At 45.5% G+C, this 25971-nt stretch overlaps 1 protein-coding gene across 6 annotated transcripts in view; it reads right to left on the bottom strand.

Moving 5' to 3' along the window:
* Positions 1-25971, bottom strand: part of PMFBP1 (polyamine modulated factor 1 binding protein 1) — a 78091-nt gene that overhangs the window by 44669 nt on the left and 7451 nt on the right. For all 6 annotated transcript variants that reach the window (XM_081921811.1, XM_081921814.1, XM_081921812.1 and 3 more), the window contains exon 3: positions 20659-20793. In XM_081921811.1, the coding sequence (XP_081777937.1) occupies positions 20659-20793 (135 nt within the window). The remainder of the gene's footprint in view (positions 1-20658; positions 20794-25971) is intronic.

A 25971-nucleotide genomic window follows, 5' to 3' on the forward strand; every position in this document is an offset into this window, starting at 1 on the left:
CTTTGAATGTGCCAAGGGGAGGAAGATCCTCTCTGCCACGCCCAGAGAAACAGGCAGGGGAGAGAAGGCAGCTGAGACACCGCTGCATTTCCAGTCACATGTTTCACTAGGAGGCTCTGGGGGCATTCCTGGGCAAGGGACTTTCAGCACTGCTCCAGCCTGGACTGGCATTTCCACAGCGGATGCAGAGAAGCCTCACAAGGAGAAGGGAGACGAGGCAGCAGCACTGGTTCCACAGGAGCTGCTGAGGATGAAACTTGGACCAGGCCAAAGACTAGCAGTGGCTGCTGGAAAGCTGGGGCCCAAGGCAGCCATACCTCTGAGGACTCTGCCCACTCCCGTGGCAAGCAGATTCTCCAGAGGTGGACTGAGGAAGCTAGCAAGTGGGGCTGAACTAGAGACCCCCATCATCCTTCCCCACACCTGAATTTGGGGGTCACTGTCCTGCTCAAGATGAAAAAAGGAGGCCCACACAGAGCAGGAAGTGACTGATACAGTGCCCCTGGAAAGGAAACCAAAGGGAGTAAAATGGGGTTAGGGTCAAGTCCCTTCAGAGGGCCCACCTGTTGTTTTTAAGTTACAAAGAAATTGCAAAGCAGAGATGGCACCACCAAGTCCAAAGGGATGGAAGCAGCATCATGGAGTCCAAAGCAGGGTTGCCACACAGCTTATTTTGGAACAGACAGGATATTAGAACTACGCCAGGGTGAGGAACCTCCAGGCCCTCCAGATGCTGCTGAACTACAATTTGCAATAGCCACAGCAAGCATGGCCAATGGCTAAGGGTGATGGGACTTGTAGTTCAGCAACAGCTAAAGGGCCAAAGCTTCTCCACCCACCCATTATCTAGCCACACAAACACCAGAAATATATGAGAAGATTACAAGGGATTCCTTTTTTATTTTTAAAATAAGTAAAAAAAACAACCCACATTAAAGAAAAAGAAGCGAAGCCTACTGTAAAGGAATCCAAAGAGTGAAGGAGCCAGTCCACATGATGCGGTGGTTCTAGGTAACACTGGTCTTGGGTTCAAACCCCTCAGGGGTCTTGGTCCCTGTGCCATTTGTTTGGGCTGTTGGGAGGACAAAATAGGACAATCTCCATAGATTCTAAACCTATACTGATTGGAGTGGTGGAGGAACAGACAGCTGCCTTCTTTTGTGTCAGCCCAATAATATCACCTGCTCCGACTGGCAGTGACCAAATAAGATATTTAGCGGCAGACACCTGCTCTGCATAGAAATTGCACAGAACCATTCACACCAGCAGGCCTGATATTCTCTCCCATGAATTTGCCTAATGCTCTTTCAGGGTGGAGGTGGATAGACCAGTCTACGTCTGTCTCAGGTCAATTTCCCTGGGGCTCAATCATGAGCCTTTTCTGTTTGGATTTTTGCACACTTTCCAAAAGAATATACGAAAGATCCGCATGTGAATTGTACACATTTTGTACACAATCTTCCCATAAAACATATGTTTTAGATGCATTTCCCTGCACTGTTCCTCCTAAAAGAGACAAGTTGTATACATCTTAACATAAAATAAGTATTTTCACACACACTTCTCAGGATCAAAACAGAATCACAAAACCCAGAGAAGTGTGAAATATGGCTGACAGCTGAATTCTGAGCTGTAGGCAAGTTCAGGAACCATTGAACTGGGTCAGTCTGCTGCAAAAATCTGACCAGATTTGATCACTCTATCTCCATTTCAAAGCCATATAAAGCAGTGGCTTTCACCACATTTTGAAGCAGTGAATTCCACAAGTTAACCTTTAGTTATTAAAGAAGTTCCTTCCTTTGGCTGTCCTAAATGCTATGCCAGTCAGTCAGTTTCACTGCATGGTACCCAGTTATAATATTATGAGGGTGTGCTTTCTCTACACAATGAATAAACCTGTTATGTCCTTTCACCACTAATGCACATGATGCAAAATTTGCAAAACCACACATTCTCCACTATCAGCTGCATATTGCAGGGGTCAGTAATATGTATCCCAAAGTTGGCAAATGACCCAAGAGATCTTCTCTTACGTAGTCTTCTCTACTGAGGCCACTTGCACAGATATTTGAACAATTGCATCTTTATAGGAATATTTTGGAATGTTCCCCAAACCTCTCTTTGCTGAGCTAGACAGAGCCCAACGCACTGGCCTTATGCTCTCAAGTTGGGACAACTCTAATGGGATCACTCACCATCACTACCATCCACCAAGTAGGGAGATGTAGGTATGCCACACCTTTCCTTGGGAAGGTCATTTTTTATATTAGCTTTAAACATGAAGTAGTTGGGGGTTCTCTTTTTTGTTTTGCTTTTAAATGAGAGAAACCTATGGCCACCTTGCATTTAAAAATAAGATGGTAGTTCACCCATGCTCCTTAAATTTAATCCAACCTTTAGGGGCATTTCTCCCCTCCCCCAGTTTACTAAAACCAGAGGACAATCTGACACTATTATCATAGGTATCACATATAGCATCATGGACACCCCTTGAAATATAAATACAACTGCTCACCAAAAGTTATCCACATGAAGACAAAGGATGAATGGAAGACATTGCATTTCAGACCAGTTCTGCAAATGTGGATGTCTCCAAATTTTAACACCAAGGAATGAGAGAGCCATTGTGTGGTGTGTGCACATGTACACTGCACGTTTCTGTTAAGCTGGCAGAGGGGAAGCCGTTTCAAACTGTATTTTGCTCTGCTTCTCCTTTAAGTGGGTGCCACTCTCCCGCCTGCCTAACAGAAAAGTGCAACCAAGCCCAGCACTAAGCAGGATTGCTCTCCCTTTGCAATGGATGATGTAAAAGGAGAATGATCCTGACTTCGGACTAGGTTCTCCTTTGTGCAATGCTTCAAAGGTTCCTCTCTCCCACCACCCGTAAGAATTTAATAAGACCTTTCATAATGCAATGCAACACAAAACAAACTAATCTAAACAAAAACAAAGAAAGAGAAAAAGAACCAGGGAAGAGAAACGGCGGAGGAAGATTGGAAAAAAGTTAAGGACTATTTAAAGAAATATAGCAAAATTAATGAATGTTAAAATGACGTTGGATTAGAAAATAAATGGTTAGTAGCAGTAATGGTTAATTTAATGAAAATAAGTAAAATTAAAATTAAGTTAAAAGTAAGGGAAGGATTTGCGGAAACTAAATTAGAAACTGGAATACAGAAAGGGGAGGTATCAGGAAGTCGGGAAAGTAAGTCACAAGAAATTAAGATTTGAACTTATATGTGTTTTTTGTTTTTTATGCTTTTTTGTTTTACATTGTGTTTTGTTTGTTATTGTTTGTTTTGTTTTGTTGTGATAAAAATTTGTTGAAACTCTAATAAAAATTTTATTAAAAAAAAACAAAGAAAGAGAAAAAGAAGAATGCAAAGTCCTCTCTCACTGGGAGATCTTAAATTGTCCCAAACAGAAAAAGGTGAACCCTCCCAGCTCTCCTCTGGGAGCTTCCCTTTCTTCACCCAGCCTCCCACCCTAGGAGATCTTTCCTTCCCTGCCTCTCACACAGAGTCCTTCAACAACCATCCACCACCTTCATCTGTATGCAAACCCCTCATTAACCCTGAGTAGAGGATAACAAAAAACACATAGAAACAAAGCAAAGCAGACGCCAAAACAAAGCAAAAAACAAAAAATAACAAAGAGGTAAAAATATTAAAGGAGTAAAAAATAACAACAAAAAAGGTAAAGGACCTCTGACAGTTAAGTCTAGTTGCAAACGACTCTGGGGTTGCGGTGCTTATCTCGCTTTACTGGCCAAGGGAGCTGGCGTTTGTCTGCAGTTTTTCTGGGTCATGTGGCTAGCATGACAAAGCCACTTCTGGTGAAACCAGAGCAGCACACGGAAATGCTATTTACCTTCCTGCCGGAGCGGTACCTATTCATCTACTTGCACTTTGACGTGCTTTCGAACTGCTAGGTTGGCAGGAGCTGGGACAGAGCAACGGGAGCTCACCCTGTTGCGGGGATTCAAACTGCCGACCTTCCGATCGGCAAGCCCTAGGTTCAGTAATTTAGACCACAGCGCCACCCATGTTCCAAAAAAAAAAACAACCCAAACCAATAAAAGAATATAAAAAAAGAAATAAGTAAAAAAGGACTTCCAACTATGCACCTGTCAGCTGTATATACAAGAGTTCTTCAAAATTTTCAAATGTGCAGTCCAGGGTAGTATCCAGCTGTTCCTCCAGTGTGCATGCACATGAAAGCTCATACCAATAACAAATTTAGTTGGTCTCTAAGTGTTGCTGGAAGGATTTTTTTTTTATTTTGTTTCGACCACGGCAGCCCAACACGGCTACCTACCTGTAACTCCATTTGCTAGGCAATGCTTTTTTAAAAAAAATAATATTTATTGCTTTTAAAGGATTACAAAAAAGGAAAAGAAAAGAAGACAAAAGAGAAAAAAAGACAATACGATACAATATATAGACAATACAAAACACAACCTAAACCCATTAAACTAAACCCATTAAACTAAACAAAACCCAATCCCTAACCCTAAATGAAAAAAAACAAAACAAAAACAATTTAAAAACATACATCACATCTTTTCCGTACTCTATCTTTCATTCCCTTGTTTCCTCAACCTCCTCTCACCTCCCTTTTTGTATTCCACTTCTGTTAATTGTTTCAGCAAATCCTTTCCATCTTTCTCTATTTTTATCATATTATAAATAACATATTTTTAAACCTTATTTTCCATTAAAACTAAAATGACTGAAGAAAGGGAGGTTGAGCTGATCTTTGCCCTAAGGACTGACACCTAGGGCTATTAAGTGGTGTTTGGGCAAGATTGCAGTTATTCTGCTGCCTGGTCATTCACCTTGAAGATTTCTCAGTCTCATGATGGGAGAACAGTCCTTCCAGAACACTGGAAGTTAATCCCTGTTATCTCTGTTCCTCAGAGATAATACAATAGGCAATAGCTATCATTAAACACCACCTAATTATCTCTGATGGGACGCAGGTGGTGCTGTGGGTTAAACCACAGAGCCTAGGACTTGCCGATCAGAAGGTTGGCGGTTTGAATCCCACCAGCGGGGTGATCTCCCGTTGCTCGGTCCCTGCTCCTGCCAACCTAGCAGTTCGAAAGCACGTCAAAGTGCGAGTAGATAAATAGGTACCGCTCCAGTGGGAAGGTAAATGGTGTTTCTGTGCGCTGCTCTGGTTCGCCAGAAGCGGCTTAGTCGTGCTGGCCACATGACCTGGAAACTGTCCGCGGACAAACGCCGGCTCCCTTGGCCTATAGAGCGAAATGAGCACCGCAACCCCAGAGTCGGTCACGACTGGACCTAATGGTCAGTGGTCCCTTTACTTTTAATTATCTCTGACTTTGGAACCTTGTCAGAAAATGTTTAAACAGCCATGATTTCTCACTGGAAGTCCAGTGCTTCAAAGGCTCCTGATAACCAGGTAGTTCTCAGGTGTCTGGAGAGCTGCAAAAAACAGGTTTAGGGCAAACTCTTCCCTGTCAGCCAAGCCCCACCTTAGCTTTACGACATCAGGTTTAGAGCTGGTGGGCATGACTTGCCCAAAACAGTCTGGTGGGCTAAATGGGTAAGCCTGGCAGACCATGCCTGTCAAGCAAGATGAATACTCTAGCATTTGATATAATAGACTAACCCAGCAAGTTGCCCTGGAAGGTGAGCTGCATGGGAGTGTGACCCTGGGCAATTTGAAACCTTCCATATGCCCACAACTTAAACATGTGAAAGTTTTAGTCTGTTCTAAAGTCTTACAGGCCTTTTAAAAGTGTATTTCTATATTTGATTTATGCTGCACATCGTCCTGAAATATGACATCATGAAGAATGCTATAAAATAAACTTTAAATAAAAAAATAAATCTCTGCTATATGAAACTGGTGACTGGAGAGGCATGATTTTCACAGCAACACATTCCAGCCCTAGTAACCCTAAACCATGGTTAGGCAAACTAAGGCCCAGGGGCCGGATCCGGCCCAATCACCTTCAAAATCCGACCCGCAGACTGTCTGGGAATCAGCATGTTTTTACATGAGTAGAATGTGTCCTTTTATTTAAAATGCATCTCTGGGTTCTTTGTGGGGCATAGGAATTCATTCATTCCGCCCCAATATAGTCTGGCCCCCCCACAAGGTCTAAGGGACAGTGGACTGGCCGCCTGCTGAAAAAAATTACTGACCCCTGCCCTAAACTAAAAAGACCCAATCTCTTAGGCCTTTCTTCCCAAAACAGGGGCTCTGACCACTCCCACATATTTCCTGGTTGCCCTTTTCAGTTCTACTGCATCTTAATTCAGATGGGATGAGAGGTGGCACCATCTTCAGTTTGGATTACTATAACATGCTCTACATGGAGCTCCCTTTGAAAAGTGCTTGGAAACTTCAACCGGCCCAAAGAGCTGCAGCCGGTTGACCAAGGTTGATTATAGGGAGCATAAAACTCCATTTTTACAACAGCTCCACTGGCTGTTTCTGGGCACAATTCAAATTGCTGGTTATGACCTATAAAGCCCTACATGGCTTATGCCCAGGCTATTTGAAGGACTGTATTCTTTCCTGTGAACCTGACCAGGCTCTGAGAGTTTTGGGGAAAGTTCTTTTCTCAGTCCCACCACCCTCACAGGCATGCTTCATGGGGATGTTGGAGAGGGCCTTCTTAGCAGCTGCTCCCAGACTTTGGAAATCCCTTCCTAGGGAAGCTAGACTTTTTCTTGTTCTTCTGCTGGCAGGTGAAGACTGTTGCATTCAGACAGGCCTTTGGAAACTGCTTTTTTTTTTAAAGAAAAGAAAGGGTGGGTTTTAATAGTGCTGTGCTGTTTTTCTTATCTGCATTTTAATAACAGATAGGTAGCCGTGTTGGTCTGCCATAGTCAAAACAAAAAAAATTCCTTCCAGTAGCACCTTAAAGACCAACTAAGTTAGTTCTTGGTATGAGCTTTCGTGTGCATGCACACGAAAGTGCATGCACACGAAAGTGCATGCACACGAAAGCTCATACCAAGAACTAACTTAGTTGATCTTTAAGGTGCTACTGGAAGGAATTTTTTTTGTTTTGCATTTTAATAGATTTGTTTTTATATTATGCTAACCCTACTAGAGTTTAATTAATTTTTAACAATTATCTTTTACATGTTTTCAGTTTTTTGTATTTTATTTGTGTTCTTTTAATTTGTGTAACCTGTCTTGAGTCCCAGTTTGGGGAAAATGTGGGTTATAAATAAATGTAATAGTGACAACAACAACAACAACAACAACAACAACAACATGTTTATAGCCACACACCAAGACCCTTGCAGAAAACAGCATCTCTTCATGCTTCCAGAAAAGCATTGCCAATGAGGAGGAAAGTTTCCATTTATTCCACATATATACCCCCCCCTTAAAAATCAGAAAGCAGTTTACAAGCAATAGTACAAAATATCTCACCTGCAACAGCTAATCAAAAACAGTACTGTACAACCAGCTCATCAGCTCTAAATATCAGCATCAGTATGTTATTATTATATTAATAACAGACTACTCAGTAAAAAGCCGCCTTGAAAGCTTCTTCAAAAAGATCTGAAGGATGGGTTGAAAAGGTGTGTCTTAAGTAACTGGTAAAACTGGCCCCAGGCCTGGCTTCAGCATCCACTGTGTAGCTTCTTTCATGGGCAGTAGGGCTTTGTCTGCAATCTTGCCTCCCCACCCAGTGAAGGTCTCAGGTTAAAAGCAGGCTTCAGGGATCCTCCAGATTTCCCTACATATCACCCAAAACTTCATAGAGAAAACTTATGTAAACACATCAAATAGACACAAAAGGAAACCCTTTAAAATAAGGCAGGGTCAAACAGCAAGTTCTGGTTAGGAAGAGGTTTTATAGATAAAGTGTGTATATAACAAAAATCTCTAGAACAGATGACAGTGTCAAAAGACAGCAATAAAGGTAACCAGGATTAACTGTGGTGGGAGTGGGGGGCAGCTTTGTTTTTCCAAAACTGGAGGCTCTGCTGCCCATTCTGCTTGTTTCTCAGCCAAAGATTTAGATTGCTGACCCTGGAGCTGCCAGTACTGGCTAAAGATGCTTCAGCATCTCTGTACTTTTCTGCATCTCAATTCACTCTGACCTCCCTATTTACAATCCTGCCCCCGCAAACCACATGTACATAGCCTTGCAATTGAGGATAGTCCAAAAGAGCTTTCAGGTGCCACAAGTGAGGCCAGGGCCCCCAAACTTGGCTGTCTAGATGTTAGTACACTGAGCAGCGACAGCAGCACCAAGGAAATGGTTGGAACAAAGGCCTTGGATAGGGCCCCCTCCACGCATAGCTTACAGTGTAGAAAGAACAGGGAGGTGGGGGATTTACAGAAAGCCCAGCAGCAGCAGCAGCAGCAGCTGACAGAAGCTATATAGAGGCCAATCTGGGGCAAGAGCAAATGGCCCTCCACACCCCCCTCCCTAAGTAGAAGCATGCTCAGAAGTGAGCTCAGCACCACCTTCTGAAGGCCAACAGACTCCAGACTCCAAGAGCAAAGCTGCAGATGGCTAAGAGGCATTGTGGCTCTTGCCGAGAGAGAGCAGAACACTGTTTTGCAAACAGATGCACCATGGAAGAGAGGAGCGACACACACCTGTCATTTGGTGTTACACATAAGCAGTTTATTAAAGAATTAAATATTTATAGACTATAAAGCAAGCAGGGCGATGGGTTGAAAACAGCGTGCTGAGAGGGGCATTATAAAACAATGAGGCTGTCAGTGATTGATCAAGTATGGAGAACACAAGCGTGTGAGAGAAGCACTGCGCCAGCAGCAGCAGAGGCCCCCGAGTTGCAGGAGCCTATCTGGGTTACTGCAGGAAGCCTCCCTTGACCGCTGCTAATGGAGTCGAAAAGGGCTAGAGAAGAGTCCAGGTTGTTGAGTGCTGGGCCTGCTGCACAGCCCAAATGGGAGCTCCCATGTCCCCAACTTGTGATGCATCTCTCTCTCTCTCTCTCTCTCTCTCTCTCACACACACACACACACACACACACAATGTCAAACGGGAGCAACAGAATACAAGTATTTTAGTCTAATAATGAATGACCTGCAGAAAGGAAACCACAGTCTGGCTATAACAGTAGGCCTGGAGTATCTAGAAAATAAAACTGCATTGTATAACAGAAGCAAATGTGAGTTTTATAGAGTAATAGCCATGCAAGCCCATCCTTATCCCCATTTCTCATGGAATTACTAGACAGGCAGACCATGGGACCACTGTGGACAAAGCATATCTTAATTTCAGCAAAGCACTTGACAATGTTCCCCCACGATATCCTTGTGGGCAAGGTGGCAAAATGTGGTCCTTCACCTGCTCCTTATGGGAGGAGGACAGCAATGCAGCTGCTTTACGACAGACATGTCAAATAGCAACTGGCCTGGGTCTCAGCAAGAAGAGCCACCTCCAGGGGACCAGGCAAGGAAGCAGGCTTCAAGGAACTGGAAATGTAGCAGTAATGCCCTTTAGAGCCATGTCCTGGCTAGGCCATGACATAAGCAGCTTGCAAGGGCATCTAAGAGCAGCACTGAAGCTGGATCAGGCCAAAGGGGGACCGTCTAGTCTGGCATTCTTCTCCCTGGGAAACTTACAAGCCCAAGAGTACCTTCCTCACTTGGCCTCCCCAGCAACTGGTGTTCAGAGGCAGGCTGCCTCCCTGGAAGTGGCAAGCAGCCACCATGACAAGTTACCATGAGACCCTTATCCTCAAGGCATGTATCTAATTCCCCTTCAAAGCAATCCAAGTTTGCAGCCATTAAGGCATACTGAGGAACTGAATTCCATAGTTTAACTATGTGCTGAATAAACCTCCATTTCATCTGTTCTGAAGCGCCCACCATTTAATCAGTTCTTCCTTGCAAGGCTATCTCAAGGCTGCAGGAAAGCACTGGGTCTTGGCTTTCTGTCCGCAAAAGTATCTCAAATCCATTCACAATGGGACCTCGACGTGGCTGCATGATGCGGGACATGCTTCAGTTGTAGATCAACAGCCAGCCCACAGTGGCCCCTTCCTCTCCACAGCTAGACTTGAGGCACCTCCTGGCAGAGGCAGCACCACTTTATTCCTGAAGACAAAAGTGAAGCTACAGCTGCAAGAATCTTCTTGCTTTTCTCAACCCAGGGTTCAATATTCTCCCCAGCAGACGTGAACATGAGATCTCCCCATGCTGCAATGCCTTGGAAGTGCCCAGCCTTTTTAAAGGAGGGCCCCTTGTCCATTTTGTGGGCAATTGGCTGGGTTTCTCACATAACGCCCCTCCCTCTCCACCATGTTTATGAGATCTGCCTACAAGCCCCTGGCGAAGATGCCTCCAGCAGCCACCTCCATTTCACAAGACGAGAAGCATTCTTCAGATTCAAATGCTGTGAGGTCAGCAGAGCTGTCGAGATGTTGCTCTTCCCCCTTTAAAAGCGATGAGCTATTTACTCCCTAACAATTCTGCTTCAGAGCTGGTTTAGCATTTTTATTGGAATGTGAAAGCTCTTAAAAGAACAGGGAAAAAAATCTAATCAGGCAGAAGAGATAGAAAACTTGCTGAATTTTTGCTCTCCCCCCCATGCCCCCCTCAACCCTATCAAAAGCCCATCTTCCATTCATTGCTTCCCGATGTCATTATGACAAGCGGCTACAAATCAATAGCAGGAGGAAAGGCCGGGCCAGCCAGCATCAGCCAGTGATAAAGACTCCCTCTCAGCCCCGCTTTGCTAATAGCACATAATAGCAGCCATTGGTGCCCCGCATTAAATCATACATTTCACTCGGCGTTTATTATGGGATTTTTAAAACTCCTCACTAAATTGGATTTTCTCGATGGTCTCTAATTTCGACATTTATCATTTAAAATTAAACTCCTCTGTGGAGATGAAGAATGAAAAGGGGGGGGCAGAGAGAGAAAGGGGGAAGGAAAAAGTTTTGTATTTTTCTTCTCTTTAAAATGAAAACCCATAAATAATATTCAAATTCCACTACCACAAGCCCTAAAATTTTTATGTATCTAAAATGTTAGAAGTTTGGCTGGAATTGCTTTGGGAGATTTGCTCTGAAGCTGTTAAAAAGGAAGGATTATTATTATTATTTTAAAAAACACCATCCAGGCTTTTCAGTATTCTGATTTGGATCCAGCTCTATGCAGAGGGTTCAGGGGCAGTTTCGCTTCCACCTGGTGACCCTGTTACAGAGTACAGGCTCCCATTAGCACACAGCACAGAATTCAACAGGCATTAAGCAGAGGGGTCTGTGCTGGTGGACTGTGTGGTAGGAGGGGTGGGGGCAGCCTCCATTTCTGAAGCTCCAGTTCTGTACCCAGCATGGCAGGAAAGAGAAGGGCACAGTGGTGCCCACAAGCAGGGTGCAGGGAGAGAAGAAAACACATACAGTGGAGGCGGCAGATGCAAGTGTTGGAGGCAATGCCTACTACATAAAATAAGTGGTGAGATGGAAGCAGCACTGTGTGACATCCCGCCCACCAGGTGACTATGAAGAAAGAGCAGTTAGAATAAAAGAAGTGGTGTGACACCCCTCCCACCAGAAAGAACAGATTTAGAGAAAAGACCAACAGAATTGGCAGAAAGTTCACAGGAGGGTCTGGGCCAGGCCTCAAACTTTGTGCTCCAGACTCTTGGTTATCCTTGCTTTTGCCTCCCTTCCAAATCTCAATGGCTTTCTCTCCTCTCTCTTTTTGGACTTTCTGGCCCACAACTGAACATGCTACTTTACACAAAGTCTGAACAGTTCCAAAGTAAGTGGAGGGAAGAGAGGCCTTGCCAAGTCTCGACATGGTGGCCTCAAGGACCCTCTTATGAGCATCACTCTTGGCCCATGTACACAACAGCAAAAGGGAGGTGAGGCTACAGCCACTTTCTTACCCTCCATTGGCCCAGAAATGGCAGGGTGGTGGTAGGGCACCTCAAAGGGCCACAGACTCCACAGCACCACATCAGGAGCACACCTGGCTCATGACTTTCAGACAATAGTGCACCAAGCTCAGCACTTTCCCTGGCAAAAGCTGCATTTCCTGCCAGCCACTCATTTTTCGCCTTTCCCCCTGCAACCTGGCCCACACACTACTGCCCCATGCAGTAGGCCTTGCCTCAGTATGGCAGGCCAGGCCTGGAAGAGATGCCCAACAATTCTCATTGAGCTTGCGCAACCTCATAGTTTCCAGCAGCTCCAGATTCTGAAACATCCTATGCCTTATTGATCCTGGTAATCAAACTCAGCAACAGTTGAGAACCACTCAATTTTTCCCTACTGGAAATGTATGTAAGACACCATGGTTTGCAATTAGCTGAATGGGATTAAATGCCACTCGGGGTGGGCTTTCCTCTTGCTGGATCCCAGGGCTCTGCCTGCCTGAGGATGTTGCTGGCAGGATTCCCTGACTTGTGAGGGCCTGCTGGAAATAGCATGGGAGGCATGAAGGGTCGCCAAGCCTTTTTGAAGAAGAGCTGGGCTTGATGAATTCATTTATTAAATTGCTTGGTCCATGTTCCAGAGACTAAGACAGCTCCCAAGCAGAAGAGGAAGGAAGGAAATGGAACAGCCACCCTCCAAAGCCCAGGCTGCTCCGAGCACAACTGGCTCTTCAAGGGGGTGGGCTGGTGAAAGATGCCCTTCTGCCAACCAAGCCATTCATTCGCTCTGCCATGAACAGCCATGCTCCAACGTACATGGCCCTGTGAGGAAGAGAAGGCTCTATGCTCAGTCTGCATGTTCACACCTGATCTTTGCCAGGCCTCCAATCCAAAATGGAAAAAAGAGCAGCCATTGCTACATAGGCAGGAGGAAATATCTCCTCAGTACCGGACAGGCTGTGGCAAGCAAGGTGACCTCACAATGGCTAACTAGGAACCTCCCCACAAATGCTCTAGGAGTGGCAGATTTAAACAGCCTTTGGATTTGCATTCCACCGCAGAGTGAGCAAACACGGAACACTTGCTGGGTTTGGGGGAGGGAAGGATCAAGTTGAGCACAATTGAGTCACCCTATTCAGGCCATAGAAGGTGCTACCAATTATTGGATGGGAGATCAGAGCCTTCAAGCAGAAAGCTTAATAGTACTCCAATACAATTCTTGATCGGTGGCAATTGTGAAAAATCATCTTTGTTTTAAACTGTGATACAGTTTATATTTTGTAGCTTTTCAGGAGCACACAGAATTTTAGAGTATAGTTCAGCAAGCCATAAAATTCCAAGTCATGGCAAACAGTTCGCAACACACACCATGTCCCGCTTTTTGAATGTTACAGTTCATTGTTTTTCACAAGTAATGTGCTTTTCTGCTATCTACCATTTGACCGGAGAGGAACAATGAGAACAGCAGAAGCCAGGAAACAGAATAGGAGGCTTAGAGCCAAGCAAAAATCATGCCTCCCACTTTCTCCCTACCTCAGTTTAGTTACCCAGCTATCCTGGGAAAGAGGGGATAGGCTCGGGTGCACATCTGGCATGGAAAATGTGCTAATGCTCTTCCCCACAGCATATAAGCAAATCAGATGGGCTGCAAGCACTATGTGGGGAGAGTGGAGGAGGATATCCTTTCAGCAGCAGAAGCGGCAAGGGGGGCTTAGAAGGCTTCCAAGCAGGGATTCCCAGAAAAGCCCGAAGAGCAAGAGGCCCTGGCCCACAGACAGGGCACCTTGGGGAGAGCAGTTCTACCCTAGAATGGGTCACAATCAGCCGAACAGGAGCTCTCCTCACCCCACCCCACTTGTACCGCTGCTCTGTCCTGCCTCTCTTCTGTTAGCTGGCTGAGCAACCATGTCCTGCCTCTCTTCTGTTAGCTGGCTGAGCAACCATATCCAACAAGGGCTCATGAATGGCTCTGCCTCAAACTGGAACGAGGTCTTATGTGGTGTGCCAGAGGGCTCTTTGCAAAGCCCCGGGCTGTTCAACCTTTTTACAAATGACTTGGATGGAAACGTAGAGAGGACTCTAACCAAATTTGCAGGTGACACAAAGCTGGGAGGGAGACATCAGCACAAAAGACAGATGCCAGATCCAAAGTGATCTTGACAGGCGAGAACACTGGGCTGAAACCAACAAGAGAAAATTCAATAGAGATAAACGTGAAGTCCAGCACTTAAGAACAAAAGAATCAAAGAAACATGAACACGATGGGGGAGCCTTGGCTTGGCAGCAGGATCTGCGGAAAGGATCTGGTACAGAGGCTGTTCACAAGCCAAAAATGAGCAAGCAGCCCAACACAGCTGCTTAAAAAAAGCAAACATAGGACTAGGTTGCATTAATAAAAGCATGACATCTAGGTCAGGAGTTCCCAAATTGTGGTCCACAGCATGTCTACATTAAGTATTTATATTAATTTTAAACTGAATTTACATTCCTACTTCCATTTCTTATATTGTATTCCATTGCATTACAAATTGAATTTTCTTGAATGCAAATTGTAATATAATAAAAGAAAAAACAAGCAATAAAAATACAATTAAAAAACCCACACAGCATCTAGCACAGTGCATTAAAATTGTTACAATGGGCAGAAATATTATTAAGTGGCCAATGGAGGGAAAAGTATAGGATCTAGATCATGGAAAGTCATAGTTCTGCTGAATTCTGTGCTGCTCAGGCATCTAGAGTAATGTGTACAGTTCTGGGCACTATACTTTAAGGAGAGCATGAACAAACTGTAGTGTGTCAAGAGAAGGGTGGCAAGGGAACAAAGCTCTGCGATAAACAGTTGAAAGAACTGCTGGGCCTGCTTAGCGTGGAAAAGAGAAGGTGAATGAGGCAGGTGACAGCAGGTATTTCAAACATCTGAAGGTGCAGTCGACTCTTGTTCTCTGTTGCTTCAGAGGACAGGACAGGGACTCCATGAGTGAAAATGGCAAGGAAGCTAATTTTGGCTAAAGATCAGAAGAAGCTTCCTAAGAGAAAGAGCTGCTTGATAGTGGAAGAAGCACCACTGCTGTGGGTAGGGGACGCACTCTTCACCTCCTTTGGGGATGTTTCAAGCAGAGGCTGAATGGCCACCCTTCAGGGATAGCATGTTGGCTACGTCCTACATTGAGAAGAGGGTTGAAGCACATCATGACCTCCAAGATCACTTTGGACTCCATGATACCAGTGCAGGGGAAACAGAGTGACCTCTGCTCCAGCCCACCAACTGCACGTGGGCAGAAAGTTCATCCTTCTCTGCAGGGCCTGACTCTTTTTCACTGGCTCTGAATCCAAAGCCTGGCCCTTGGCACCTGGAGTGGCAGGAGGGAGACTGATGAGCAGCCACAGCATCGGCTGTCTAGATGGGGGATCTACAGCTCCAGGGACCCAACATTTTAAATGTTTCCAAACCAACCAATTTCCCAGATCACCTAATCAAGATGCCTACGTCTTTTTGGCGGGGGGGGGGGGGAGGGCAGCCAGGGAAGACGTCACCTTTCCAGCAAGAGAGCAGAATCCATTATAGGAAACACTCTGGAAGGAGGGCGCCCTTTGCAGAGCTTGCGGCCTGGGGGCCTCATTATTCTCCTGACTGTGATTCAATTTGCCCTGTTCTAAAGACCCCTCCCAACCCAACACACCAAATATGCACCTAGCCAATAATTTCCAATTAATGCAATCAGTTCCTGACTTCTCCCTGACCCCGACAATCACCTGGTTGGGCTGAGTGGAAGGCAAACAGCACCGGGGAGGAAAGGCATAGCAAGAGGCTGTCTGATTAATTCCCCCCTTCCCCAGCCCAATAGCTTGCTTGATGCCCCCCCCCACACACAGCTGGGATGCTTCTAGGCATCTGCCCAGGCCTGTCCTCAGACATAAATAAAGGAAACGGGGAAAGGGACCCTTCTAGGCGATTATGAAATCAGCGCATGAAAAATAAGAGCCATCATTACACTGAAAGAGAGGGGGATGGGGGGGAAAGAGGCAGCAAGAGAATCTCTTTCTGCAGATTTGCCTTTGAGAGCGGCAAGGGGCCGTTCTGCTGCTTACATTCCGTTGCCCTGGCAACATACTCCTGTAAAATAAAGATTATTAAAGCGCATATGATTATTCGGCTGCTGAGTGAATGAGGCAGCGGCGGCAGCTGCTTCTGAATTCCTTATCAGAGGAATTCAATTTCTGCCCAAATTGCATTTCTGCCACCTCATACAGGCACCCCACCCCCCATACCAATCCAGACACCAGTTCCTCAGCTAGAGAAACCACTGGGGTGCCTTTCATGCCTCCCCTTTGCCATTTCAGGCAATTGCTTCAGTCCACACAAGCAAATTGGTGCAGGCCCACTGCCCCCCCCCCACAAGAGAGAAGCCTACCCAGACAAACCACACCCTGGGGTTGCAAGGGGACAGCTATTCTGCTACTTTGATAATCAGGTAGAGAGGAATTTTCTGCTTATTATTCCTCCTTAGCACAGAGGTCGGAAAATAAAAATAAAATAAAAAACCCAAAAGGGCTGAACTCCCACACTTCTCTTACTGGTTCAAGGAACCACCAGTCATACTGAGAAGCTGAAACCTGCCCCCCCCATGAGCCCTTGGTCCTGCAGTTTAAACCCAAAGAGCTACGGAGAGCACATACTAGGAAAGAGGCTTCCTCAGGGCAGCGCTGACAGGGCAGAGCAGGGCTGGGAGAGCTGGCCACAGGACTTGCCAGGCCAGACTGGGTTGAAGGTCCACCCATCCCAGCAGAACAAAGCAGAGTTTGCTGCCAACACCTTGCAAATCAGAGTTAGGAAGGCTCTCTTGCCAGCTGCCATTCAGAAGCCGTTGCCCTCACCGTCATAGGTCCAAGTGGGCATTTGGCAAAAGAAACAAGCCCAGCTGATGGAGGCCCAAGCAAGAGCCAGGCATGCGCACACAGCTCCAGCCACCTGCTGCCACTCCCAGCACTGCCCAGCAGGTGTCTCTAGAGCTCTGGGAATCCAGGGAGCTCTGTTGCAGCCTCTCCCCACATCCTGGATTGTGCCAGCAGGCAAAGTGAAGCACGGAAGGGAAGAGAGAAGAGCTCACCCAGTGCTGCCTACCTGGGAGAGAGGGGGCAAATGGTTATCTGCAGGCCAGGCCAAGCAGGGTCCTGGGCAGGTGCAAGTCGAGATGCCGGGAACTTTTGACTCTCCAACAGAACCACTCATTTGAAGAGAAAGCCAGAACTGACTGAAGGGGCCTCAGTAGCAGAGCAGCAAGAACTGCCCTTTGCCCACTTTCCAGCTTTTGATGGACCCCACAGTTTGGTTAGGAAACAATGAACTATTTAAAGTGGAAAACAAGTACAAGATTACCCTTGTCTTAGAGAAAACAGAATCTTCCTGAGCATAGGGAGGCTTAAAATGCATGAAAGAAGGGGGAATTCTGTGGCTTTAGGCCAAATTAAAACCTGCACAAACCCTAAAGAAAGGATTGAAGATGTTTTCTGCTAGATGACTAATTTGAGAGTACCTGTTAACATTAAGGTTCTTTGAGTGCATGGCCATGCACCACTATTGACCATCTTACACCATTAACACACACACACACCAACAACAAACAAGGCACTTTTCAAGCCTGTCAGGAGTTGCCCTTACCCTTGCAGCAGTGTGGGATAGGAAGGAGACAGCAGACACCCAAGGAAGCTAAAAGCCCTTGTCCCACACTTTCTCCAGAGCCATGGAAAGAGAATGGGGCAACTCTAGGTGACTGCTGAGGAACAGTTTTGGAATGCCAGACTGATGGTTTTTTTGCAGCTGTATTATGCAACATGTCATTGACACAATAATAGCCTAACAGTGGTGGATTTATATAGGGCCAACCACACGTCATTCTACTTTGGTTGTTCTGCAACACTTCCTCAGGGTTGCTGCATTACTGGCATCTGGATACACCCCTGTGTTATAGTGCAACAAAAGCAGGATTTCACCAGGAAGACATGGGACATGAACTGTCTGGAAAAGAAGCTGTATGTCCACCCCAAAACTTTTGCAGGCACAAAGATATTGAAAGCAGGGTCAGGTAGATAAGCACCCCTATACCATCAGCAGCACAAATAACCAGGAATGCATAGAATAAAGGACGTCAGCAGGGGGCTGAAGTGTTCATTCAGAACTCCTATACATAACAAATGGTTGCAGTTGAGGGTTTGGTCCTCCTCCAATAAGCAGTTATCAAATTGTCCAGCTATTATGTTTTTAAAGGACACAAGGCTACCGATGAAGACTTTGTCAGTATGTGTTTGGCCATAGTGTGTGTGTGCGCATGTGCACACACAATTAAACAATATCTCTGTCATATATGCAATCAACAAATTGGAGTTTTCTTTCCCACTTTTTCTTCTTAGCTCAGTTTTCTGTTTGCCATCTGTTCTGGTCTACCTAGCACTCCAAAGCTTTGGGAAGAGTAGGAACACCCTGCTGGCCCCTCTCACCCTGCAACCTTATGAATCAGGCAACAGCCACTTGCTGCAGTAAGGGACAAGATTCTCCAAGAGAGGGAGATGGGAAGACTGGCCCATGGGTCCTCTCATTCGCAGTCCAATCCGTGGGGCCAGCACACACACAGATCCATCTACAGGCTGCCCTTTTTTCTGCCTAAGGGCATGTAGCAGAGAAAAAGCCAGTGGTTCTATTCAACTGGGGCAGAGATTCCTGCACCAGGTTAAGTGCTGGGAAAGGGGAAGCTGCCTTTGTTGCCAAACTCAGGAAAGAGGAAGAGGAGGAGGGGTAAGGTGGAGTGGAGGACAGAGAGCAAAAAAAAAGGGGGGGAGAAAGGGTGGAAATTGAGAGCTCTAAGGAGAGCGAGTCCTGTCCGGTGAGGAAAGAGCAGGGTTTCCAGCTTTTCCATTGGTCATCGGAGCTGTAATTTGATGTAGAAGTGACTCATCTTCATGATGTGAAAAGGTTAACCTGCTAATTTCTATGCCTCCCCCCATGAGTTGACAGGTACCGGAAGAAAGAGAAATGAGGGAGGAGGCTTGCCAAAAGACCTGTAGAACAAGAGAAGGGGGTTCAGAAATACCCACTGAAACAGGGAAAAGATGTAGAGAGATTCAGAAGAACCTGTGAAAAGAGAGGGAAAAGGAAAACCAGGGAGGTTACTGTAGGTTTGAGGGCGATTCCAGAATGCTAGTGGGACAGAAAATGATTTCTGCAGTGGGATGGTTGGGAGAAAAGGCAAGGAAACTGAAAGGGGAAAAGCACAGTAACTGATGGGACAAGAGAGGAAAAGGGCATGTGCAATGAGCTGAAGAGACAAAGCAGAGTTGTTAGAGAAGCACAGCTTGCTGGATGTGAGAATAAGGCAAGTCTTCCCAGGCCTACCATCCTGCAGGCACTTCCAGCAACCCACAAACAGAGGAGGTCCTCCTCCTTCTTTTCTCTAGCAATGAGTACTTGGAGGTACTCTGAACATGGAGCTGCAATCACCAAGAGCTGTAGAGGGGGGTGGTAGTATTCATCTAAGCTTGACTCAGAGTAAACCCACTGAAATTAAGAAACACGACTATGGTAAATTTGATCCATTAATTTCAACAGGTCAATACTGAGTAAACTTTAGTTGAACAGCATCCAGAGAATTCAACTCCAAGACTTTGCTGAATCCACTTTTCAAGCCAGGAAAAAACCAGCATCTACCACAGCATCCCATCTCAGGAATTCCACAAGTGAACTGCATTGTGTAAAGACATACCATCATCTGTTAATCCTTTCATTGGTGGGCCCCAAGTTCTAATAAGAAAGGGAGAAAAACTCCTCTCTGTTCCATGTTCTGCACATGATGCATAATTCAATGAACTTCTATTAAGCTCTTTCTTTTCCAATCTAAAAACCATTAAGGGCTTTAATTGCCCCTCATACAGAAGGTGCTCTAACCTCCTGATCACTCAGGTTGCCCTTTTCCTGCTCTACTGCATGCTTTTGAGAAGGGACAACCAGAAAGGTGCACAACTGCAGCAGTGCCAGAGATGAACATAAAGCCATTAAGCTCCTTGGACACCTCCTTTCCAGGCCCCAGCTTGGAATTTTCCTTTCCCACCCACCCCAGCTACATACAGAACTGGATTTTGCACTGAACTTTACATCATTCCAGTCCCAATACTTCCTTAGAAAGTCAGTTTCTAACTACAACTTGCATCAGCCCCATCTAGCTTATTTAGTGCTCAGGGATGATGCAAGCAGTTCTCCGAAAAGATCTGGGGGGTACCACATTGAGGGAGGGGCTGTTTTAAATGTTTAATCATTCAAGTTTTAATTGTGCTTTCCACCAACTTGTACAATGGGCTAAGGAGCCTGTAATTTCTGGCCTCCTCCATAATATATATTTAAAATAAATAAATTAGATTTATTTTGGCTACCCTCTAATAGCCTCTGGTAAATTGAATGATTTAACAAACCCTTACATATTTCTGCTAGAAGATCAACAATTTCAAGGGAGGGCTAATAAAGATGGGAGCTGAAAGGCCTACAGTGATGAAGAGAAGAGAAAAGGCCACCAGGGGTGCAAAAAGAAACAGGAAGTTAACTCAGAAGGCATTAATATATGACACAAAGGTTTTTCTGTGGTTAACACGGTGCTGCAACTTCAGTTAATGTAGAAGTGCCTCTTTCAAAGTGAATGGAGTTGGGCATCCTGTCTCTGCCTTAAACAGGCAGACCCACAGCTATCAGCAAGGAAATTCGAGCCCTGGAACCCAGGACTGTGACCCCCTCATCCATCCCCTACACATACCTGAAATTTGTCCTCAGCTGCAGCCAGTTTCCTGAGGTCAAGCATTTGGTTCTCCAGCTCCTCCACTGTCTGAATCAAGATGGTGTTCTGGTCACTCAGATCTATGATGTAGGCCTGTAGAAGCCTCACCTCCATCTGCACATGGAGAAGAGAGAAAAAGTAGAGCCTCAGACACCCGACTCAGTGTTGAGAATTAGGAAACAAGGACAGCAGACTGGGTCTACCCCAGAGGGCATTTTCTGAGAAAGTGGCTTGGCTCAGAAACCAGCTGGCAACAATGACAGACCCCACCATCAGGACCCAGAACGTGGAGTTGAGTATGGTCCTAGTCTACCTGGAGGGGCGGGGGAGAAACCAAACTTCAGAAAAGGGCCTTCCTATCCAGGTCTTGTTTGCCTTTGCAGGAAGCAGCTGGAGCTACCTTTTGCAGGAAACAGTTGGGTCTGGCCTTCTGCATACCAGAATCACTTAGTAACCTTAGGAAGCCACTGTCTTCAGGCAGCCTATGCAGAACTTTGCAGCCAGAACATCTCTTTCAACTCAAGTGTGTCTTTCTTTTCTGAGAGAAGGATATGTGGGAATGGCAGCAGGTAGGCGGGAGGAAAAGGCAATAAATGGAGAGAGGGTTCTGGCTGCTCTTTCCAAAACCTCTCAATCTTAAACCATCAGGGGTGTCATCTCACAGAACCAATAGTCTTCGACAGTACAGGGACTTAATCACAACATTGAGGTTTTCGGCCACAGAAAGGCCGGAAATGACCCAGCACCAAGCCACAAATGTCCCAAACTCATGTCTCCATTCCCAGGATGTCCCTCTTAGCTCTGGCCCTGGCCAACTCCCTGCTGGAGAACAGCAGAAGGGACCAAATCCATGTTGCCATGAGACAAAGCCAGGGCCAGCTCACCTGGTGGGTTTGCAAGTTCACTTGTGCCACCATTTGCCAAGATAGGCAGCCACCTCTCCCTTCTAGCTGCTGGGAGCAGGAAAAGGAGGGCAACAAAACTGTGCCTCCCAGTAGCTACCAAAAATGAAGGAGTTCACCCAGAAGTCTTCACTGGTAAAGTTTTGGCACACGGAAACCTGTTCCTAATCAACCAAGCTACTCCTTTGGGGTCAAATAAAGTGATTAGCTTATTAAGTAGCAAGCTTTTAATAAGCAAACGTGACTGAAAATTCTCCTCCACATCCTGATAATTTCAGTGTTTCTAATTCATTATTAGAGCCTAGATTCATTAACTATTCAGTTTATAGATATTAATGCTTAAGATGCATGCATCACCTGCCAAAACCTGAAGAGAAATTGTTTCAATTAGCCTTCATGGATCGTGAATCCTACCAGCTGGGTATTTTTAGACAGAAGAGACAAACACATTCCTAAGCAGTGCTAATGTACAGATAGGATATGTGTAGAAGGTCACTTGAGCAAAGCTATAGTGCGTGAGCAAGGAAAGTTACACCTTCAAAAAAATGAGGAATACTGATGCAGTTGATGCCATACGAGTTCAGGTGCATAAGCAAACATGTGATTTGGAAGACAGGCTAAAGTACAATGGAAAACAGCCTCCACAGAATCATTTATTGTCTAGCCACAACTCTCCCTCACTGTCTTCACCTTTCCTGCCAGCCAAATATTTGTGGTGTTAGAAGCCATAGCTACTTGTCTCATCACAGACAGAAATGGCAGGAAGAAGATGCGACCCTGCTTCTATACTCCATTTTGTAGAGCCCCCTTGACAGTTGCCCACCTCCCCAAGGGTACTCCTTCGTGTCTCTTACTGATAAATATAAATACATAATTGACACCCCACACATTCAGCATCAATGTATGTTCCCATAAGAGAAGCCCTGCTGGATCAGGTAAAAGGCCCATCTGGTCTAGCATCTTGTTCTCCCAGGGCCCAACCAGATGGCCCAATGGGAACTCCAAAAGCAGGACCTCTGCCCACTTGCGATTCCCAGCATACTGCCTCTGGCACTGAAGGTAATTAATACACAGCCATCATGGCTAGTAGGATAAGTACTGGATAAGTCCTCCAGGAGGTTGTCTAATTCAAGTTGGTGGCAATCATCACTACATCCTGTATCAAGGAATTCCATCATTTAAACTATGTGCTGTGTGAAAAAGTAGTTCCTTTTGTCTGTCCTGAATTTCCCAACATTCAGTTTCACTGAATGGCCTTTGCTGAAAGTGAAATCCATCTTTTTCACTTTATCCAATATATAATTCAATATACCTCCTTCATATCTTCCCTTAACTCAAGCTTTTTTTCCAAACTAAAAAGGCTCCAACATTGCCACCTTTTTATCCAAACCTTCAATCAGTGCTACTGACGGCCCATGACAGAAACACAATATTACATGTGTGTTTTTTAATCTGCAAGGGAGTGCTGAAGCACCTGAGCACCATGAGCTGGCATTGGGGAGAATCTGGCCTATGGGGAAATCTATGCAAAGCCTCTGCCACAGGTTAGGCATGACTGGAGAATCCTGAACTTTGCCACATCTTTCAACAGTTCCAAACTCTGAGAAAAAGATGCAGCTCCTCACTTGTATTGGCAGTTTCTTATTCTTGCCTGCCAGTCCTATTGGAATGAAGCAGGTTCTTTGTTGTTATTTGAACTTCGTGGGAGAAAAATCACTCGGTCATTAGACATCTCCAACTATGGTCAAAACACAGCAGGCCAGAAGTAGCAACAGATTTATTATTACCGCAGTACAGGAAAAACATTTTTTGTCTGTTACATGATCCAGTTAATTACCCATGCAATGCAAAGCTACTCTTGGCTTCAGCAGAAACTCCACATATGCCCCCAGGGATGTTAAAAGGAGGTGTTTTTAGGGGGTGGGGAGGAAAACCTCAGGCTCGGAGGACTAAGACTCACAAGAGTCCCTTGAGTATTGCAAACTTTGGGGCTAACTTCCATGGCTTCAGGTTCCCTATGACAATACTCATGTCAAAATCTCTGGAAAGAGATGCAAAGTGTCCCCAGATACTTTGGATGTGGGAGGGTGGGAAGAGAAAGGCCTCCCCCTCTCCCATACAGAATCCAGAGCTGCAGAGTTAGGACAGACTGTTAAAGGAAACTGTCTGGGAACAAGAGTGCCAGAATTGCAGTAAGCACACCAGAGGTAATGGAGAGGGCTGTTCTTCCTGGACTTGTGCTGCTTCCCCAAAAGAATTGAGGGAGGGAGAGATCCTTCTGGCATGCAAATGAAAGTCATGAACAAGCTGGATATGGAACCTTGAACTCCAAGAAACTGAAGGGGAATCCCTAGGAATTCCCAGGCTTTAGTACTCATATGTAAGTCGTAAAGAACAGGGATGCTTCAAACTCTATAATTTATTATGTGACATAGTAGACTTGGACTGGACGGGCCCAAATTCAAATCCTGGCTCTTCTACTGCCTAACCTACAGTACAAAGTTGTTGTAAGAGGGGGAACCATTTAAGTAACCTGGAGCTCCTTGGAGGAAAGGTGGAATAGAAATATTAAAAATAATTAACTACCAGTAATTAATTACAGTGCAAATGTGAAATGCAGCCTAGACTGTCATCAGCACAGACAAGTCCAAGCCAGGCTACTGGGCGGTCAACAAGGGGTGGAGCAAAAGACTTTGCACTCTGTAGATCTGAGCATCCACCTCTGCACTCCACCCCACAAACTAAAATGGCACAGCCATGATTCTACATAAAGACACTGCAATCGCTCCACTTGCTCCGGAAGGGAAAGAGGGGGCGGGGCAGAAAGGGCTCCATGCAGAGGATGATGAGGACAGGGCAAAGAGGGAGGGACTCCTTGGTGGTGACACCGCTGTCCTATAAGGCAGCTCACTCTACACCAACTTCAATGTCATTTTGGCACCAGATGGAAATCTATTTGCTTCCGTAGATCTTTTAACAAATCATTGTGGCTATTTTACATTGCTTTTATCAGATGCCCTTTGATTTTATGGTTTTGGTGTTTATGTATTTGTTTTTATTTTTATTTGAAAGATATCCTGGAAATATTATACTGAAGAGCAGCCCATACCTTCTAAAAATGAAACAAATAAATAAACCCACAAATGAGAGGGGGAGGGATCTGTGGCAGCCAATCTAGAAGGAAGCTGAACTGGAAAATCTGCAGGGCCCCCTCTCCCCAGCACCCATCAGTGACCAAAACCAGACTCAAAGGGATGCAGATAGTTCCAGTGTTTTGCATACTGGGGGCTGAGCAAGAGTCCACAGAGCACCAGCTTCTGAAATCTACTTGTGAAGCAAGATATTGGCACCACATGTAAGAGAGATAAAACTAAGTATGCTGGATCCTGTTAGCCCAGCTACTGGATGAGCTGCTGCAAAATTCCAGCTACAGAGGCAGATTAATACAAAAACAGGAGAAGAACAGCACAGTTTTCACTAAGGAAGCCAAAGATGAATTCAGTGAGGAGGAGAAAAGGACATGAGAGGGAGAGTCTGTGTATTGTGAGCAAGGGAGTGGGGAGGGAGAGGGAACCGAGGCTGATGTGCTGCTGAGAAAGAGGGCCAAAAAAGAAGAGGGTCAGAGGGAGACACCAGAACCATCAGCATTAAAGAGTAGCAACATCCAGAGCCAGAACTTCAAAACCTCCTCTCTCAAGAACCAAAAGCAGCATTGCCCACCAAACATCTGCAGCTTGTTAAAACTACGAGGGACTGCGACAGCCACTTGCCAAGAGCGTCAGAAGAGTACGGCTTATTGCAGTTTCTCTAACTAGGGCACAGAGATCTTCCTGACAGCCTTTGGAGCTATGGGCAGCTGTGCAAGCAGAATGTGGGACAACACACTAATACTATTCTAGCCTTCCTTTTCAGAAACCAGAGGTTTCACTCTGTGTGTGTAAAAGAGACAACAACTTCTTGGCAACGGAAGTAATGTGCTGGCAGTACAGAGCTCTATGCCTGGCTAACACACCTCCAGCTTGATCGTCAGTCCAACTGCAGCTGAGTCTCTGAGCCTGACTGATCTCATTAATCCAAGTAATCTTCTACGGAAAGATCAAATCAGCCTGGAATGCCCATCAGTGGCCAAACAATGGAGCTCTTCAGAAATTTCAAAGCCACAGGAGCATAAGAAGAACCCTTCTGAATTTAAGAAAAAAGGCCCTGCACCTTGAATTGAGCTCAGTAATTAACTGAGAGCTAGTGGGACTGTCTTAACGTTTTTTGGGGGGAGAGAGAGAGAGAGAGAGAGAATGAATGTTGTCACCCAGCCCAGGTCAGCAGTTGTGTTCTGAAGTAGCCACAGTTTCCAAATTGTCTCCAAAGACAGCCTCAACAATAACGCATTACA

This window comes from Podarcis melisellensis (genome assembly GCF_964234715.1).
Source record: "Podarcis melisellensis genome assembly, chromosome: 8".
Taxonomy (NCBI): Eukaryota; Metazoa; Chordata; class Lepidosauria; order Squamata; family Lacertidae; genus Podarcis; species Podarcis melisellensis.